The 18,799-nt window shown below is 35.3% G+C and overlaps 1 protein-coding gene and 1 long non-coding RNA gene across 11 annotated transcripts in view; one reads left to right on the top strand and one right to left on the bottom strand.

Annotated features, from left to right (window-relative positions):
- The window catches only part of GRIA4 (glutamate ionotropic receptor AMPA type subunit 4), a 548,948-nt gene that overhangs the window by 120,548 nt on the left and 409,601 nt on the right, over positions 1 to 18,799 (bottom strand). For all 10 annotated transcript variants that reach the window (XR_014250098.1, XM_082409903.1, XM_082409907.1 and 7 more), the window contains one exon: positions 18,268 to 18,321. Coding sequence is in view for 9 of the 10 variants with exons in the window: in XM_082409903.1 (XP_082266029.1) it covers positions 18,268 to 18,321 (54 nt within the window). In the remaining variant the exon portion in view is untranslated. The remainder of the gene's footprint in view (positions 1 to 18,267; positions 18,322 to 18,799) is intronic.
- Positions 1 to 18,799, top strand: part of LOC309636725 — a 332,310-nt gene that overhangs the window by 24,195 nt on the left and 289,316 nt on the right. The window contains exon 1 of the long non-coding RNA XR_014250179.1: positions 1 to 5,405. This exon is cut by the window's left edge and continues 24,195 nt beyond it. This is a non-coding gene — a long non-coding RNA (uncharacterized lncRNA). The remainder of the gene's footprint in view (positions 5,406 to 18,799) is intronic.

Raw genomic sequence — 18,799 nt, forward strand, 5'->3', positions numbered from 1 at the left:
TGAATCTCCAAATGGCCCTAGTTACAGGAGGCCTGGCCAATAGAGAGGGCAAGTTCTGCGACCTTGAGACACATGGAATTTGATCTAGACCTGCAAGCAGTACACTTGGATGTGCCTAGGAGGAGAAAGTGCCCCTGCATCCAGACCTAGCACCTGGACTAAGAACAACTGAAGACTTAAATAGTGCTGTGTGGCTGACAGGGTCCAGGTGCTCCAACCAGGTGTCAAGCCTGAGCCTCTGAGGTGGGAGAGCCGAGTTCAGGACATTGGACCACGAGAGACCTCCCAGCCCCATGTAATATCAGTTGGTGAGAGCTCCCCCAGAGATCTCCATCTCAACACTAAGACCTAGCTCCACTCAACAACCAGCAAGCTCCAATGCTGGACATCCCATGCCAAAGAACTAGCAAGACAGGAACACAATGCCACCCATTAGAAAAGACGCTGCCTAAAATTATAATTAGTTCACAGACACCCCGAAACACATCACCGGATGGGGTTCTGCCCACCAGAAAGACAAGATTCCGCCTCATCCATCAGAACAGAGGCAACAGTCCCCTCCACGAGGAAGCCTACACAACCCACTGAACGAACCTTACCCACTGGGAGCAGACGCAAAAAACAATGGGAAACACGAACCTGCAGCCTGTGAAAAGGAGACCCCAAACACAGTAAGTTAAGCAAAATGATAAGACAGAGGAATAAGCAGCAGATGAAGGAACAAGGTAAAAACCCAACAGACCAAACAAATGAAGAAGAAATAGGCAGTCTACCTGAAAAAGAATTCAGAGTAATGATAGTAAAGACGATCCAAAATCTTGGAAATAGAATGGAGAAAATGAAACGTTTAACAAGGACCTAGAAGAATTAAAGAGCAAACAAACAATGATGAACAACAAAATAAATGAAATTAAAAATTCTCTAGAAGGAATCAATAGCAGAATAACTGAGACAGAAAAACGGATAAGTAACTTGGAAGATAAAATAGTGGAAATAACTACCATAGAGCAGAATAAAGACAAAAGAATTGAGGACAGTTTCAGAGACCTCTGGGACAACATTAAAAGCACCAACATTCGAATTATAGGGGTCTGAGAAGAAGAGAAAAAGAAAGGTACTGAGAAAATATTTGAAGTGATTATAGTTGAAAACTTCCCTAATATGGGAAAGGAAACAGTCAATCAAGTCCTAGAAGCACAGAGAGTCCCATAAAGGATAAATCCAAGGAGAAACATGCCAAGACACATATTAATCAAACTATCAAAAATTAAATATAAAGAAAAAATATTAAAAGCAGCAAGGAAAAAAACCAAATAACATACAAGGGAATCCCCATAAGTTTAACAGCTGATCTTTCATCAGAAACTCTTCAAGCCAGAAGGGAGTGGCAGGACATATTTAAAGTGATGAAAGGGAAAAACCTACAACTCTGATCACTCTACCCAGCAAGGATCTCATTCAGATTCAACAGAGAAATCAAAAGCTTTACAGACAAACAAAAGCTGAGAGAGTTCAGCACCACCAAACCAGCTTTATAACAAATGCTAAAGGAACTTCTCTAGGCAGAAAACACAAGAGAGGAAAAGACCTCCAATAACAAACCCAAAGCAATTAAGAATATGGTAATAGGAACATACATATTGATAACTACCTTAAATGTAAATGGATTAAATGTTCCACCCAAAAGACATAGACTAGCTGAATGGATACAAAAAAAAAGACCCATACATATGTTGTCTACAAGAGACCTACTTCAGACCTAGGGACACATACAGACTGAAAGTGATGGGATGGAAAAAGATATTCCATGCAAATGGAAATCAAAAGAAAGCTGGAGGAGCAATTCTCATATCAGACAAAATAGACTATAAAATAGACTATTACAAGAGACAATGAAGGACAGTCCATAATGATCAAGGGATCAATGCAAGAAGAAGATATAACAATTGTAAATATTTGTGCACCTAACATAGGAGCACCTCAGTACATAAGGCAAATGTTAACAGACATAAAAGGGGAAATCGACAGTAGAACAATCATAGTAGGGGACTTTAACACCCCACTTTCACCAATGGAAAGATCATCCACAATGAAAATAAATAAGGAAACACAAGCTTTCAATGACACATTAAACAAGGTGGACTTAATTGATATTTATAGGACATTCCATCCTAAAACAACAGCATATAGTTTCTTCTCAAGTGCCCATGGAACATTATCCAGGATACATCATATTTTGGGTCACAAATCAAGCCTTGGTAAATTTAAGAAAATTGAAATCATATCAAATATCTTTTCCAACCACAATGCTATGAGACAAGATATCAATTACAGGAAAAAAACTGTGAAAAATGAAAACACATGGAGGATAAACAATATGCTACTTAATAACCAGGAGATCACTGAAGAAATCAAAGAGGAAATCAGTAAATACCTAGAAACAAATGACAATGAAAACACGACAACCCAAAACGTATGGGATGTAGCAAAAGCAGTTCTAAGGGAGAACTTTAGAGCAATAAAATGCTACCTCAGGAAATAAGAAAAATCTCAAATAAACATCCTAATTTTACACCTAAAGCAATTAGAGAAAGAGGACTAAAAAAACCCCAAGGTTAGCAGAAGGAAAGAAATCATAAAGATCAGATAGGAAATAAATGAAAAAGAAATGAAGGAAATGATAGGAAAGATCAATAAAACTAAAAACTGGTTCTTTGAGAAGATAAACAAAACTGATAAACTATTAGCCAGACTCATCAAAAAAAAAAAAAAGGGAGACGACTCAAATCAGCAGAATTAGAAATGAAAAAGGATAAGTAACAACTGACACTGCAGAAATACAAAGGATCATGAGAGATTACTACAAGCAACTCTATGCCAATAAAATGGACAACCTGGAAGAAATCAACAAATTCTTAGAAATGCACAACCTTCTGAGACTGAACCAGGAAGAAATAGAATATAAAAACAGAGCAATCACAAGCACTGAAATTGAAACTGTGACTAAATATCTTCCAACAAACAAAAGCCCAGGACCAGATGGCTTCATAGGTGAATTCTATTAAACATTTAGAGAAAAGCTAATACCTATCCTTCTCAAACTCTTCCAAAATATTGCAGAGGAAGGAACTCTCCCAAACTCGTTCTACGAGGCCAACATCACCCTGATACCAAAACCAGACAAAGATGTCACAAAAAACGAAAACTACAAGCCAATATTACTAATGAATATAGATGCAATAATCCTCAACAAAATACTAGCAAACAGAATCCAACAACACATGAAAAGGATCATATACCATGATCAAGTGTGGTTTATCACAGGAATGCAAGCATTCTTCAATATACATAAATCAATCAATGTGATAAACCATATTAACAAATTAAAGATAAAATCCATATGATAATCCCAATAATGCAGAAAAAACTTTTGACAAAATTCAACACCCATTTATGATAAAAGCCATTCAGAAAGTAGGCATAGAGCGAACTTACCTCAACATAATAAAGTCCATATATGACAAACCCACAGCCCACATCATTCTCAAAGGTGAAAAACTGAAACCATTTCCACTAAGATCAGGAAATAGACAAGGTTGCCCACTCGCACCACTATTATTCAACATAGCTTTGGAAGTTTTAGCCACAGCAATTAGAGAATATAGAAATAAAAGGAATCCAAATTGGAAAAGAAGAAATAAAACTGTCACTGCTTGCAGATGACATGATACTATACATAGAGAATCCTAAAGATGCTACCAGAAAACTGGTAGAGCTAATCAATGAATTTCATAAAGTAGCAGGTTACAAAATTAATGCACAGAAATCTCTTGCATTCCTATACACTAATGATGAAAAATATGATAGAGATGTTAAGGAAATACTCCTATTTACCATTGCAACATTAAGAATAAAATACCTAGGAATAAACGTACCTAAGGAGAAAAATGACCTGTATGCAGAAAACTATAAGACACAGATGAAAGAAATTAAAGTTGATCCAAACAGATGGAGACATATACCATGTTCTTGGATGGGAAGAATCAACATTGTGAAAATGAATATACTACCCAAAGCAATCTACAGATTCAATGCAATCCCTATCAAACTACCACTGGCATTTTTCACAGAGCTAGTACAAAAAATTTCACAATTTGTATGGAAACACAAAAGACACCAAATAGCCAAAGCAATCTTGAGAAAGAAAAACGGAGCTGGAGGAATCAGTCTCCCTGACTTCAGACTATACTACAAATCTACACAAATCAAGACAGTATGGTACTGCACAAAAACAGAAACATAGATCAATAGAACAGGGTAGAAAGCCCAGAGATAGACCCACGTATATATGGTCACCTAATTTATGACAAAAAGGCAAGAACATACAATAGAGAAAAGACAGCCTCTTCAATAAGTGGTGCTGGGAAAACAGGACAGCTATATGTAAAAGAATGAAATTAGAACACTCCCTAACACCACAGACAAAAATAAACTCAACAGGGATTAATTACCTAAATGTAAGGCTAGACACTATAAAACTCTGAGAGGAAAACATAGGCAGAACACTTTATGTCATAAATCACAGCAAGATCCTTTTTTGACCCACCTCCTAGAGAAAAGGAAATAAAAACAAAAATAAACAAATGGGACCTAGTGAAACTTAAAAGCTTTTGCACAGCAATGGAAATCATAAACAAGATGAAAAGACAACCCTCAGGATGGGAGAAAATATTTGCAAAAGAAGCAACTGACTAAGTAGTAATCTCCAAAATACACAGAAGTTCATGCAGCTCAATATCAAGAAAACAAACAACCCAATCCAAAAATAGGGGGAAGACCTAAATAGATATTTCCAAAGAAGATATAGAGATTGCCAACAAACATATGAAATGATGCTCAACATCACTAGTCATTAGAGAAGTGCAAATCAAAGCCACAATGTGGTTTCACGTCACACCAGTCAGAATGGCCATCATCAAAAAATCTACAAACAATAAGTGTTCGAGTGGATGTGGAGAAAAAGGAACCATATTTCACTGTTGGTGGGAATGTAAATTGATACAGCCACTATAGAGAACAGTATGGAATTTCCTTAAAAAACTAAAAATAGAACTACAATATGACCCAGCGTTCCCACTACTGGGCATATACCCTGAGAAAACCATAATTCAAAAAGAGACATGCACCACAATGTTCATTGCAGCACTATTTACAGTAGCCAGGACATGGAAGCAACCAAAATGTCCATCAACAGATGAATGGATAAAGAGATGTGGCACATATATACAATGGAATATTACTCAGCCATAAAAAGAAATGAAATTGAGTTATTTGTAGTGAGGTGGATGGACCTAGTCTGTCATACAGAGTGAAGTAAGTCAGAAAGAGAAAAACAAATACCATATGTTAACACATATATATGGAATATAAAAAACAAAAAACAAAAAAAGGCTCTGAAGAACCTAGGGGCAGGACAGGGATAAAGACACAGACATAGAGAATGGACTTGAGGACACAGGGAGGGGGAAGGGTAAGCTGGGACGAAGTGAAATGGTAGCATTGATATATATACACTACCAAATGTAAAAATGCTAGTGGGAAGCAGCTGCATAGCACAGGGAGATCAGCTCACTGCTTTGTGACCACCTAGAGAGGTGGGATAGGGAGGGTGGGAGGGAGGCACAAGAGGGAGGGTATATGGGGATATATGTACACGTATAGCTGATTAACTTTGTTATACAGCAGAAATTAACACAACATTGTAAAGCAATTATACTCCAATAAAGATGTTTATATGGAACCACAAAAGACCCAGAGTTGCCAAAGCAATCCTGAGGAAAATGATTAAAGCTGGAAGTACAATCCTTCCACACTTCAGACTATAGTGCAAAGTTCCAGTAAACAAAATAGTGTGGTATTGGCACAAAGACAGACATATAAATTAATAGAACAGAATATAGAGCCCGGATATAAACCTATGCATCTACTGTCAATTAATCTATGACAAAGAAGGGAAGAATATACAATGGAGAAAAGACAGTCTCTTCATCAAGTGCTGTTGGGAAAACTGAATAGCTACATGTAATTCAATGAAATTTGAACACTCTCTCACACCATATACAAAAATAAACTCAAAATGGTTTAAAGACCTAAATGTAAGACAGGACACTACAAACTCCTAGAAGAGAACACAGGCAAAACAGTCTTTGACATAAATCATAGTAATATTTTCCTTGATCAGTCTCCCAAAGGAAAAACATATAAAAGCAAAAATAAACAAATTAGACCTAATCAAACTTAAAAGCTTTTGTGAAGCAAAGGAAACCATAAGCAAAATGAAAAGACAACCTATGGAATGGGAGAAAATATTTTCAAATGATGCAACTGACAAGAGGTTAATATACAGAATATACCCACAGTTTATACCCACAGTTTAATATCTGAAAAATAAACAACCCAATCAAAAATTGGACAGAAGACGTAAATAGACATTTTTTCCAAAGAAGACATACAGATGACCAATAGGCACATGAAAACATGCTCAACATCACTAATTATTAGAAAGATGCAAATCAAAATCTCATTGAGGTATCATCTCACATGAGGCTATCATCAAAAAATCTACAAATAATAATTGCTGGAAAGAGTTTGGACACTATTTGTAGGGATGTAAATTGGTGCAGCCACTATGGAAAACAGAATAAATATTCCTTGAAAAACTAAAAATAGATCTACCATAAGATATAGAAATTCCTCTCCTGGGCACATATCCAGAAACAAACAAACAAACAAACAAACAAACAACTCTAATTCAAGAAGATACATGCAGCCCAATGTTCATAGCAGCACTATTTCCAATAGTCAAGACATGGAAACAACCCATGTGACCATCAACAGACAACTGGCTTAAAATATATGGAATATATATATATAAACAATGTAATATTACTCAGCCATAAAAAGAATGATATAATGCCATTTGCAGCAACATGGATGGACCTAGAGAATATTATGCTTAGTGAAGTAAGTCAGACAGCAAAAAGACATATACTATATGATATCACTTATATGAGGAATCTAAAAAAGAATACAAATGAATCTATATAGAAAACAGAAATGGACTCACAGACATAGAAAAGAAACTTATGTTTACCAAAGTGTAGAGGGACGGGGAAGAAACAAATTAGGAGTATGGGATTAATGGATACAAAACTACTATATATAAAATAGATAAGCAACAAGTATTTACTGTATAGCACAGGGAATTACATTCAATAATTCATAATAACCTATAATGGAATATATTTCCAAAAAACCCCGCACCTAAATCACTATGGTGTACACCTGAAATTAACAATATTAACAATATTTCAAACAATATTGAAAATGAACTATACTTCAATTATAAAAATAATATGCTTGTAAATTCATGATATAATTTTAAACATCCCATATTGATGTTTGCCTTGCTTCATTCTTCTCTTTTTGTTAAATATGAATTGGACTTCATACATTCTATTTTGATTTTCAACTTTATGACTAGAGAATATTTGAAACTTTCTGGAATATTTGTAACCTTCAGTAACCAGTAAGAATTTTTATTTTAAGAATTAGTTCTTACTATTCTCATTAAATCAGTATTTTTTCAACTGTATTGAGGGATACATGACAAATAAAATTGCAATATATTCTAACTGTACAATTGATGATTTGATATGTGTATACACTGTGAAAGATACCCACCATCGATTTAATTAACACACCAAACACTTCACATTTTTTTTTGATGAGAACAAAAGTTCTACTCTCTTAGCAAATTTCAATAATACAATATTATGAAGTATAATGACCATGTTATACCATTTTTTTTAATATATATATAACGTATTTATCCATTTATCCATTTAGATAATAGCCACCCTAACGAGTTTGAGGTTTGAGGTGGTATCTCATTGGGGTTTTGATTTGCATTTCTGTGATGATTAATGATGTTGAGCATCTTTTCATATACTGTTGATAATTTGTCTTGTTTGGAAAAATGTCTTAGGTCATTTGCCCATTTTTAAATTACTTGCTTTTTGCTATTCAGTTGTAGGAATTCATAGTATATTTTCAATATTAACCCTTTATTTGATATGTGGTTTGTAAATATTTTCTCCCATTCAGTAGATTGTCTTTTTATTTTGTTGATGGTTTCCTTTGCTGTGCAGAAGCTTTTTCATTTGATGTAGTCCCACTTATTTCGTTTTCTTTTTTTTTTTTTTTGCTTGTGCTTTAGGTATCAGATCCAAAAACTCATTGCCAGGACCAATGTCAAGGGGATTACCCCCTAGCTTTTCTTCTAGGAGTTTTACAGTTTCAGATCTTATTTTCAATAATCCATTTTATATAGTATAAAGGTCCATTTTCATTCTTTTGCATGTGAATATTCAGTTTTCTCAACATTATTTATTGAAGAGACTAACCTTTCCTCATTGTATATTCTTCACTCCTTTGTTGAAAGTTAAGTGACCATTATGCTAGGGTTTATTCCTGAGCTCTATATTCTGTTCCATTTATCTATGTGTCTGTTTTTATTCCAATACAATATTGATTTGATTACTGTAGCTTTGTAATAGAGTGTGAAATCAGGAAATGTAATGCCTCCAGCTGTTCTTAATTTTTCTTTCTGAGAGTTTGCTGTTATTGTATAGAAACACAACAGAGTTTTCTATATTAATTTCGTATCCTGCAAATTGACTGAAGTCATTTATTCTAAAATTTTTTGTTGGAATCTTTTTTGGTGAATTTTTCTATCAATACTATAATGTCATCTATGTACAGACAATTTTACTTCTTCCTTTCTAATTTGAATTCCTTTTATTTATTTATTTTTTGGCTCATTGCTCTGTCTAGGATTTCAGTACTATATTGAAAAATAGTGGTGAGAGATTGAATCAAGATGGCAGAGTAGAAGGACGTGCGCTCACTCCCTCTTGCGAGAGCACCAGAATCACAACTAACTGCTGAGCAGTCATTGACAGGAGGACACTGGAACTCACCATAAAGGATACCCAACATCCAAAGACAAAGGGGAGGCCACAGTGAGATGGTAGGAGGGGTGCAATCACAATAAAATCAAATCCCATAACTGCTGGGTGGGTGCCTCACAAACTGGAGAACACTTATACCACAGGAGTTACCCACTGGAGTGAAGGTGCTGAGCCCAACGTCAGGTTTCCCAGCTTGGGGGTCTGGCAATGGGAGGAGGAATTCCTAGACTGTCAGATTTTGAAGGTTGGTGGGATTTGATTGCAGGACCTTGACTAGACAGGGGGAAACAGAGACTCTGTTCCTGAGGGCAAACACAGGATGGTGTGAGTATTGGGACCAGGGGAAGGAGCAGTGACCCCATAGGAGACAGAACCAGACCTGCCTGCTAGTGTTGGGGGGTCTCCTGCAGAGGCAGGGGGTGTCTGTGTCTCACTGTGGGGACAGGGACACTGGCAACAGAAGTTCTGGAAGTACTCCTTGGCATGAGCCCTCCCAGAGTCCACCATTAGCCCCACCAAAGAGCCTGGGTTGGCTCCATTGTTGGGTCGCCTCAGGCCAAACAAACCAACAGGGAGGGAACCCAGACCCACCCATCAGCAGACAAGCAGATTAAGGTTTTACTGAGCTCTGCCCACCAGAACAACAGACAGCTCTACCCACCACCAGTCCCTCCCATCAGGAAACTTGCACAAGGCTCTTAGATAGCCTCACCCACCAGAGGGCAGACAGCAGAAACAAGAACTACAATCCTGCAGCCTGTGGAACAAAAACCACATTCACAGAAAGATAGAAAAGATGAAAAGGCAGAGGGCTATGTACCAGATGAAGGAACAAGATAAAACCCCAGAAAAACAACTAAAGGAAGTGGAGATAGGCAACCTTCCAGAAAAAGAATTCAGAATAATGATAGTGAAGATGATCCAGGACCTCAGAAAAAGAATAGAGGCAAAGGTTGAGAAGATGCAAGAAATGTCTAACAAACACCTAGAAGAATTAAAGAACAAACAAACAGAGATGAACAATACAATAACTGAAATGAAAAAATACACTAGAAGGAATCAGTAGCAGAATAATTGAGGCAGAAGAACGGATAAGTGACCTGGAAGACAGAATGGTGGAATTCACTGTTGTGGAACAGAATAAAGAAAAAAGAATGAAAAGAAATGAAGACAACCTAAGAGACCTCTGGGACAACATTAAATGCAACATCATTCGCATTATAGGGGTCCCAGAAGGAGAAGAGAGAGAGAAAGGACCCGAGAAAATATTTGAATAGATTATAGTTGAAAACTTCCCTAACTTGGGAAAGGAAATAGGCACCCAAGTCTAGGAAGTGCAGAGAGTCCCATACAGGATAAACCCAAGGAGAAACACACCAAGACACATAGTAATCAAATTGGCAAAAATTAAAGACAAAGAAATATTATTAAAAGCAGCAAGGGAAAAATGACAAATAACATAAAGTGGAACTCCCATAAGGCTAACAGCTGATTTCTCAGCAGAAACTCTACAAACCAGGAGGAAGTGGCATGACATATTTAAAGTGATGAAAGGGAAGAACCTACAACCAAGATTACTCTACCCAGCAAGGATCTCATTCAGATTTGATGGAGAAATCAAAAGCTTTACAGACAAGCAAAAGCTAAGAGAATTCAACACCACCAAACCAGCCCTAAAATGAATGCTAAAGGAACTTCTCTAAGTGGGAAATACAAGAGAAGAAAAGAACCTACAAAAACAACTCAAAATAAATAAGAAAATGGTAATACGAACATACATATTGATAAATACCTTAAACGTGAATGGATTAAAAGCTCCAATCAAAAGACACAGGCTCGCTGAATGGATACAAAAACCAGACCCATATATATGCTGTCTACAAGCAACCCACTTCAGACCTAGGGACACATACAGACTGAAAGTGTGGGGATGGAAAAAGATATTCCATGCAAATGGAAATCAAAAGAAAGCTGGAGTAGTAATATTCATATCAGGTAAATAGACTTAAAAATAAAGAATGTTACAAGAGACAAGGAAGGACACTACATAATGATCAAGGGATCAATCCAAAAAGAAGATATAACAATTATAAACATATATCCACCCACCATAGGAGCACCTCAATACATAAGGCAAATGTTAACAGCTATAAAAGAGGAAATCGACAGTGACACAATAATAGTGGGGGACTTTAACACCTCACTTGCACCAATGGACAGATCATCCAAACAGAAAATTAATAAAGAAACACAAGCGTTAAATGACACAATAGACCAGAGAGATTTAATTGATATTTACAGGACATTCCATCCAAAAACAGCAGATTACCTGTTCTTCTCAAGTGCGCACGGAACATTCTCCAGGATAGATCACATCTTGGTTCACAAATCAAGACTCGGTAAATTTAAGAAAATGGAAATCATATCAAGCATCTTTTCTGACCACAGTGCTGTGTGGTTAGAAATCACTTACAGGGAAAAACAAGTAAAAAACGCAAACACATGGAGGCTAAAGAATATGTTACTAAATAACCAAGAGATCACTGAGGAAATCAAAGAGGAAACGAAAACACACCTAGAGACAAATGACAATGAAAACACGACAATCCACAACCTATTGCGTGCAGCAAAAGCAGTTCTCAGAGGGAAGTTTATAGCAATACAATCCTACTTCAAGAAACAACAAACATCTCAAATAAACAATCTAACCTTACACCGAAAGGAACTAGAGAAAGAAGAACAAACAAAACCCAAAGTTAGTAGAAGGAAAGAAATCATAAAATCAGAGCAGAAATAAATGAAATAGAAACAAAGAAAACAATAGCAAAGATCAATAAAACTAAAAGCTGGTATTTTGAGAAGAAAAACAAAATTGATAAATCATTAGCCAGACTCATCAAGAAAAAGAGGGAGAGGACTCAAAACAATAAGATTAGAAAGGAAAAAGGAGAAGTTACAACAGACACTGCAGAAATACAAAGCATCCTCAGAGACTACTACAAGCAACTGAATGCCAATAAAATGGACAATCTGGAAGAAATGGACACATTCTTAGAAAGGAATAAGCTTCCCAGACTGAACCAGGAAGGAACAGAAAATATGAACAGAGCAATCACAAGTAATGAAATTGAAACTGTGATTAAATATCTTCCAACAAACAAAAGTCAGGACCAGATGGCTTCACAGGTGAATTCTATCAAACATTTAGAGAAGAGCTAACACCCATCCTTCTCAAAGTCTCCCAAAACATTGCAGAGGAAGGAGCACTCCCAAACTCATTCTATGAGGCCACCATCACCATGATACCAAAACCAGACAAAGATACTACAAAAAAAGAAAATTACAGACCAATATCACTGATGAATATAGATGCAAACATCCTCAACAAATGCTAGCAAACAGAATCCAAAAACATATTACAAGGATCATACACCGTGATCAAGTGGGATTTATCCCAGGGATGCAAGGATTCTTCAATATATGCAAATCAATCAATGTGATACACCATATTAACAAACTGAAGAAGAAAAACCATATGATCATCTCAATAGATACAGAAAAAGCTTTTGACAAAATTTAACACCCATTTATGATAAAAACTCCAGAAAGTGGGCATAGGGGGAACCTACCTCAACATAATAAAGGCCATAAATGACAAACCCACAGCAAACATCATTCTCAATGGTGAAAAACTGAAAGCATTTTCTCTAAGATCAGGAATGAGACAGGGATGTCCACTCTCACCACTATTATTCAACATAGTTCTGGAAGTCCTAGCCATGGCAATCAGAGAAGAAAAAGAATTAAAAAGAATACAAATTGGAAAAGAAGAAGTAGAACTGCCACTGTTTTCAGATTACATGATACTATACATAAAGAATCCTAAAGATGTCACCAGAAAGTTACTAGAGCTAATCAATGAATTTGGTAATGTTGCAGGATACAAAATTAAAGCACAGAAATCTCTTGCATTCCTATCCACTAATGATGAAAAATCTGAAAGAAAAATTAAAGAAACACTCCCATTTACCACTGCAACAAAAAGAATAAAATACCTAGGAATAAACTTACCTAGGGAGACAAAAGACCTGTATGCAGAAAACTATAAGATACGGATGAAAGAAATTAAAGATGATACAAACAGATGGAGAGATATATCATGTTCTTGGATTGGAAGAATCAATACTGTGAACATGACTTTACTACCCAAAGCAATCTACAGATTCAATGCAATCCTTGTCAAATTACCAATGGCATTTTTTACAGAACTAGAACAAAAATCTTAAAATTTGTATGGAGGTACAAAAGACCCCGAATAGCCTAAGTGGTCTTGATGGAAAAAAAAGGAGCCAGAGGAATCAGACTCCCTGACTTCAGACTATACTACAAAGCTACAGTAATCAAGACAGTATGATACTGGCACAAAAACAGAAATATAGATCAATGGAACAAGATAGAAAGCCCAGAGATAAACCCACGCACCTATGGTCACCTTATCTTTGATAAAGGAGGTAAGGATATACAATGGAGAAAAGACAGTGTCTTCAATAAGTGCTGCTGGGAAAACTGGACAGCTACATATAAAAGAATGAAATTAGAATACTCCCTAACACCATACACAAAAATAAACTCAAAATTGATTAGAGACTTAAATGTAAGACCAGACACTATAAAACTCTTAGAGGAAAACTTAGGAAGAACACTCTTTGACATAAATCACAGCAAGATCTTTTTTGATCCATTTCCTAGAATAATGGAAATGAAAACAAAAATAAACAAATGGGACCTAATGAAACTTAAAAGCTTTTGGACAACAAAGGAAAGTACAAACAAAATGAAAAGACTGCCCTCAGAATGGGAGAAATATTTGCCAATGAATCAATGGACAAAGGATTAATCTCTAAAACATATAAACAGCTCGTGCAGCTTAATATTAAAAAAACAAACAACCCAATCCAAAAATGGGCAGAAGACCTAAATAGACATTTCTCCAAAGAAGACACATAGATGGCTAAGAGGCACATGAAAAGCTGCTGAACATCACTAATTATTATAGTAATGCATATCAAAACTACACTGAGGTATCACCTCACACTGGTTAGAATGGGCATCATCAGAAAATCTACAAACATCAAATTCTGGAGAGTGTGTGGAGAAAAGGGAACCCCCTTGCACTGTTGGTGGGAATGTAAATTGATACAGCCACTATGGAGAACTGTATGGAGGTTCCTTAAAAAACTAAAAGTAGAATTACTATATGACCCAGCAATCCCACTACTGGGCATATACCCAGAGAAAACCATAATTCAAAAAGACACACATACTCCAATGTTCATTGCAGCACTATTTACAATAGCCAGGACATGGAAGCAACCTAAATGCACATTGACAGATGAATGGATAAAGAAGATATGGTACATATATACAATGGAATATTGCTCAGCCAGAAAAAGGAACGAAATTGGTCATTTGTAGAGAGAAAGAAAGAAAGAAAGAAAGAGAGAAGAAAGAAAGAAAGAAAGAAAGAAAGAAAGAAAGAAAGAAAGAAAGAAAGAAAGAAAGAAAGAAAGAAAGAAAGAAAGAAAGGAAGGAAGAAAGAAAGGAAGGAAGAAAGAAAGAAGGAAAAATAGTGGTGAGAGAAGACATCCTCATCTTAAAGGAAAAGCTTCCAGCTTTTCAACATTAGGTATGATGTTAGATGTGGGCTTGTCATACATGGCCTTTGTTATAGTGCAGTATGTTCCTTCTATACTCAGGTTCTTGAGATTTTTTTATCATGAGATGATGTGAATTATGTCAAAGCTTTTTCTGCCTCTATTGAGATGATCATATGATTTTTATTCTTTTCGTAATGTGGTGCATCACATTGGTCAATTCGCCAATATCAAACCATCCTTGCATCTCTGGGCAAATCCCTCTTGATCTTGATATGATCTTCATTCGATCCTTTTAATGTACTGTTTAATTTGGTTTGTTAATATTTTGTAGAGGATTTTTGCATTTATGTTCAACAATCAGTCTGAAATTTACTTTTTTTGCAGTGTCGTTGTCTGGCTTTGGTATCAGTGTAATGTTGGCCTTGAAAATTAATTTGGAAGTGTTCTCTCTACTTCTATTTATTGGAATAATTTAAAAAGATTTGGTAATTATTCTTGTTTAAATGTTTGGTAGAAATTATCCATGAAGCCATATGGTCCTGGACTTTTTTGTGAGGGAGTGATTTGGTTACTGATTCAAACTCCTCTCTTGTTATTGGTTAGTTCAGATTTTCCTTTTAATTATAATTCATGCTTGATATGTTTTATGTTTCTAGGTATTTATTCATTTCTTCTAGGGTATATAATTTGTGGGCATTATTGTTCATTGTAGTTTCTTATGATCTTTAGTATTTGTGTGGTATTAGTTGCAATTGATCTTCTTACCTTTATGATTTTTAAAAGTTTTCTTTTTCCTTTGTCTAGTTAAAGATTTGTCAATTTTGTTTATCTTTTCCAAAAACTACCTTCATTGATATTTTCTATTGTCCTTTTAGTCTCTATTTCATTTATTGCCACTTTGATCTTTGTTATTTCCTTCCTTCACCTAAATTTGAACTTAGTTTGTTCTCATTTTTCTAGTTCCTTGAGGTATAAAGTTCTTTATTTGATTTCTCTATTTTGATTTAATGTTGGCATCTATTTCTATAAACTTCCCTTTTAGAACTGCTTTACGTGTATTCCATATGTTCTGGTATGGTATGTTTCCATTTCCAATTGCATTTGTCTCAAGGTACTTTTTTATTTCACTCTTGATTTCTTCTTTGACCCAATGGTTGTCAGGAGCATTTGGCTAATCTCCACATATTTGTAGATTTTCCAGTTTTTTTCTTGTAATTAATTTCTAGTTTCACACCATTGTGGTCATGTGGATGCATGCCCCATTGGCGTTTGGACCTAGGTGTTCTTGAGGGGCTCTCTCTTGAGTGGCAGCCTTAAAAACTGAGGTGCTAAACATGTGGTCCAAATCCTTTGCTCTTCATGTAGAAGCTGAGAGTTGGGGATTCCCTTCTGATTGTATAGCACTATGCTGGGAGTAGTGTTTATGGAAAGAGTGTGTCTCACCCTTGCCAACCCATTTCTGTGTGGGTGTTTTCTCAGCTGCCCGATGTGTAGGAGTTGCTCAGCTAGTTTCTGGATTTTTCTCAGAGGAATTGCTCTGTATGTGTGTCTGTGGGAGGAAGGGAGTTCAAGAGCTTCCCTTGTCTCCATCGTAATCCCTCCAACTAAATCAGTCTTTTCTACTTCATACGTTGTTACTTAGTCATTATGTAGATAACTTGAATGTGATGCCATCTACTAAGGCTGTCTAATACAGGCTGTTATAGCCATTAGGATATTATAACTATTAATTCTTTTAATTTTGTATTGGTATGTCAATGCCAGCAATTCCGTTCTGGCATGATAATCTGTAACATATTGTCTTTTTTTTTTTCCTTCTGAATTCCATTGTTTGGAAAGAATAGATGGTATTAAAACCTTCTATTTGCTAGAGTCTCCTTGCATAATGCCATTGTGACATTATAAGTCACATCAATAAATGTCTCTCTTTTTCTCTTATGGTGATTAATATCAGGATATATTTGCTTTAAGATTTATATTTTTATAAAATATGTTAAAACATCCAGACTACAGGCCTACTAAAAGCAATGGAAAAAACAAGTAAAAATTTCTCAGTATTTTCATGATAATATTAAGTAACAAAATTATACTTTATGCAAGAAACACAACACAATAAGACTTTACAGTTTATACTGCATTTTAGTATCTCAACTCTATAGTGAAACCTAGTTCATTAAAGACTTAAAATTCCTGTCTCAAAGTGTGATGGCCCACTTGCCACATGAAAAGAGTGGATGAATATGAATCTGTTTTGCAGCCTTTTGTTCTTTCCCTGCTTTGAGCGCAAGATCCTCACCAAAGAAATATGTGGTGGGAAAAGAGAAAAAGGAGAACACAGTCTTAACTTCTCTAGGATAAACCACTTTTGAGATCAAGCCCTTAGGGCAGATCTGATACTGCCCTATTTATCAGGGTACTCTTATAAATCAAGGAGAATGGCCCTCTGTATGGTCAGTTTTCCCCCACACTTGCAAAGTTAACAAGAAATACTTGAGCCTTGCCAAGAAATCTAAAAGGACTTGACTTACACCTTTAAGAATTTTATACTAATGCCTGTATCTTGTACAATAAACATCTATATATATGTGAAAAGTTGACACTATTAAAATAATTTGGATTACTTCTAACAAAAACTTTCTTAAATAGCCATTTCAAGCTTGTTTTTCATAAAATTAAAAAGCATGGGTCATCAGTTTTAATCATTTTTGTAATACCCCTAAGTATTGGCAATCTTCATCCATAGAGTAGCACATTTATCATTCACACAGACTAAAGGCCATTATCTAATTTGCCAAGTAATATCATAGTAAAACAAACATTATAATTAGCTTTAAAGGTCACTATGGCAGATATCAAGCTTATCTGCACCAAAATATATTGAATTAGAAATATAATGATCACTGTGATTAATGAAATACAATTGTTTTTAAGGAAAGACAAGAAAAATTTAACATAAAATTTTTTCACCATTTGAGCTACCACCTCCTCCCCCTTTTCTGTGCATCTGCATTATACATTAATACATTAGCTAAATCCCCTTAGAAGACCCAGGAATGCCTACTCACAAAAAAAAAAAAAAAAAAAAAGAAAGAAAAAGAAAAAAAGAAGCAATTTTCTCCTGGCACCAGCAAGGTAACTACTTAGGAGATTAAGAGATAACATTCCTTTCTCAGTCCTGTAAGGGATCACAATGACCCACTATTGCCTGTTGGACTATGTAAACTGTCAATATGTTACTTTGATTCATAACCCTTTATCTCAAAAACTTATGTTTTGACCTCTAAGTTGTGCAGAAAATCTCATTGCTTTGACCTCTAATGGGCAGAACAGTCCTCAGAGCTTTCTGAAAGACTATCTAGCGGGTTATAATCCTCAGGTAGGCCTAAATAAAATTTTCCATTTCTTTCTTAGATTGACCATTAATTTTTTTGTGGACACATAAGAGTACTAGCCTATGTGTTATAAAAAGCTTAGTAAGTAATATAGTTTAATAATAGAGCACTATTTCAAGGCACAGTTAACATAATCTTGAATGTCTGAGCAATTCTTATGAAAAATAGAAAATAAAGAGTTCTTACCAAGTTTGCAATGATATAATGGTAGCCTTTAACATGCTTTCCAACACTCACAATCTGTGAAGATATAAGGAAATATGAGAAAACCAATTTAACTTTACTGAATGATCATATTTTTAAAAACAGAATTTTAACTATTCTAGCATAATGCCATGTGGAAACATGTTGAGAAAATAATATTGCTTTTCTTATGAAAGTGATTTATCCTAATTAGAAGAAATTCATAAGCCACACTAAAAATTAAGTGGTTGAAGTAAAAAAAAAAAAAAAACCCTCTAATTTCAATCCCACTGTATAAATGACCAATCATTTCATTATATCTTGTTCAGAAAACTACTATGCTATAATCCCCTCAAAGAGAATGACAATGTTATGAGACAAACTAATAGTTTACATATATTTCTAAAAAGAATACTTTAACATAAGAAAGAAAATTATTTTGGTTCAAAGAATTTAGATGTACTTAATTTATTGATGATTTATAAGAATTCATGATAGACTGTTAGGTGCCTCAACTGGTGAGAATGATTTTCTA

The sequence above is a fragment of the Balaenoptera physalus genome (genome assembly GCF_965194825.1).
Source record: "Balaenoptera physalus genome assembly, chromosome: 10".
NCBI classification, from domain to species: Eukaryota; Metazoa; Chordata; class Mammalia; order Artiodactyla; family Balaenopteridae; genus Balaenoptera; species Balaenoptera physalus.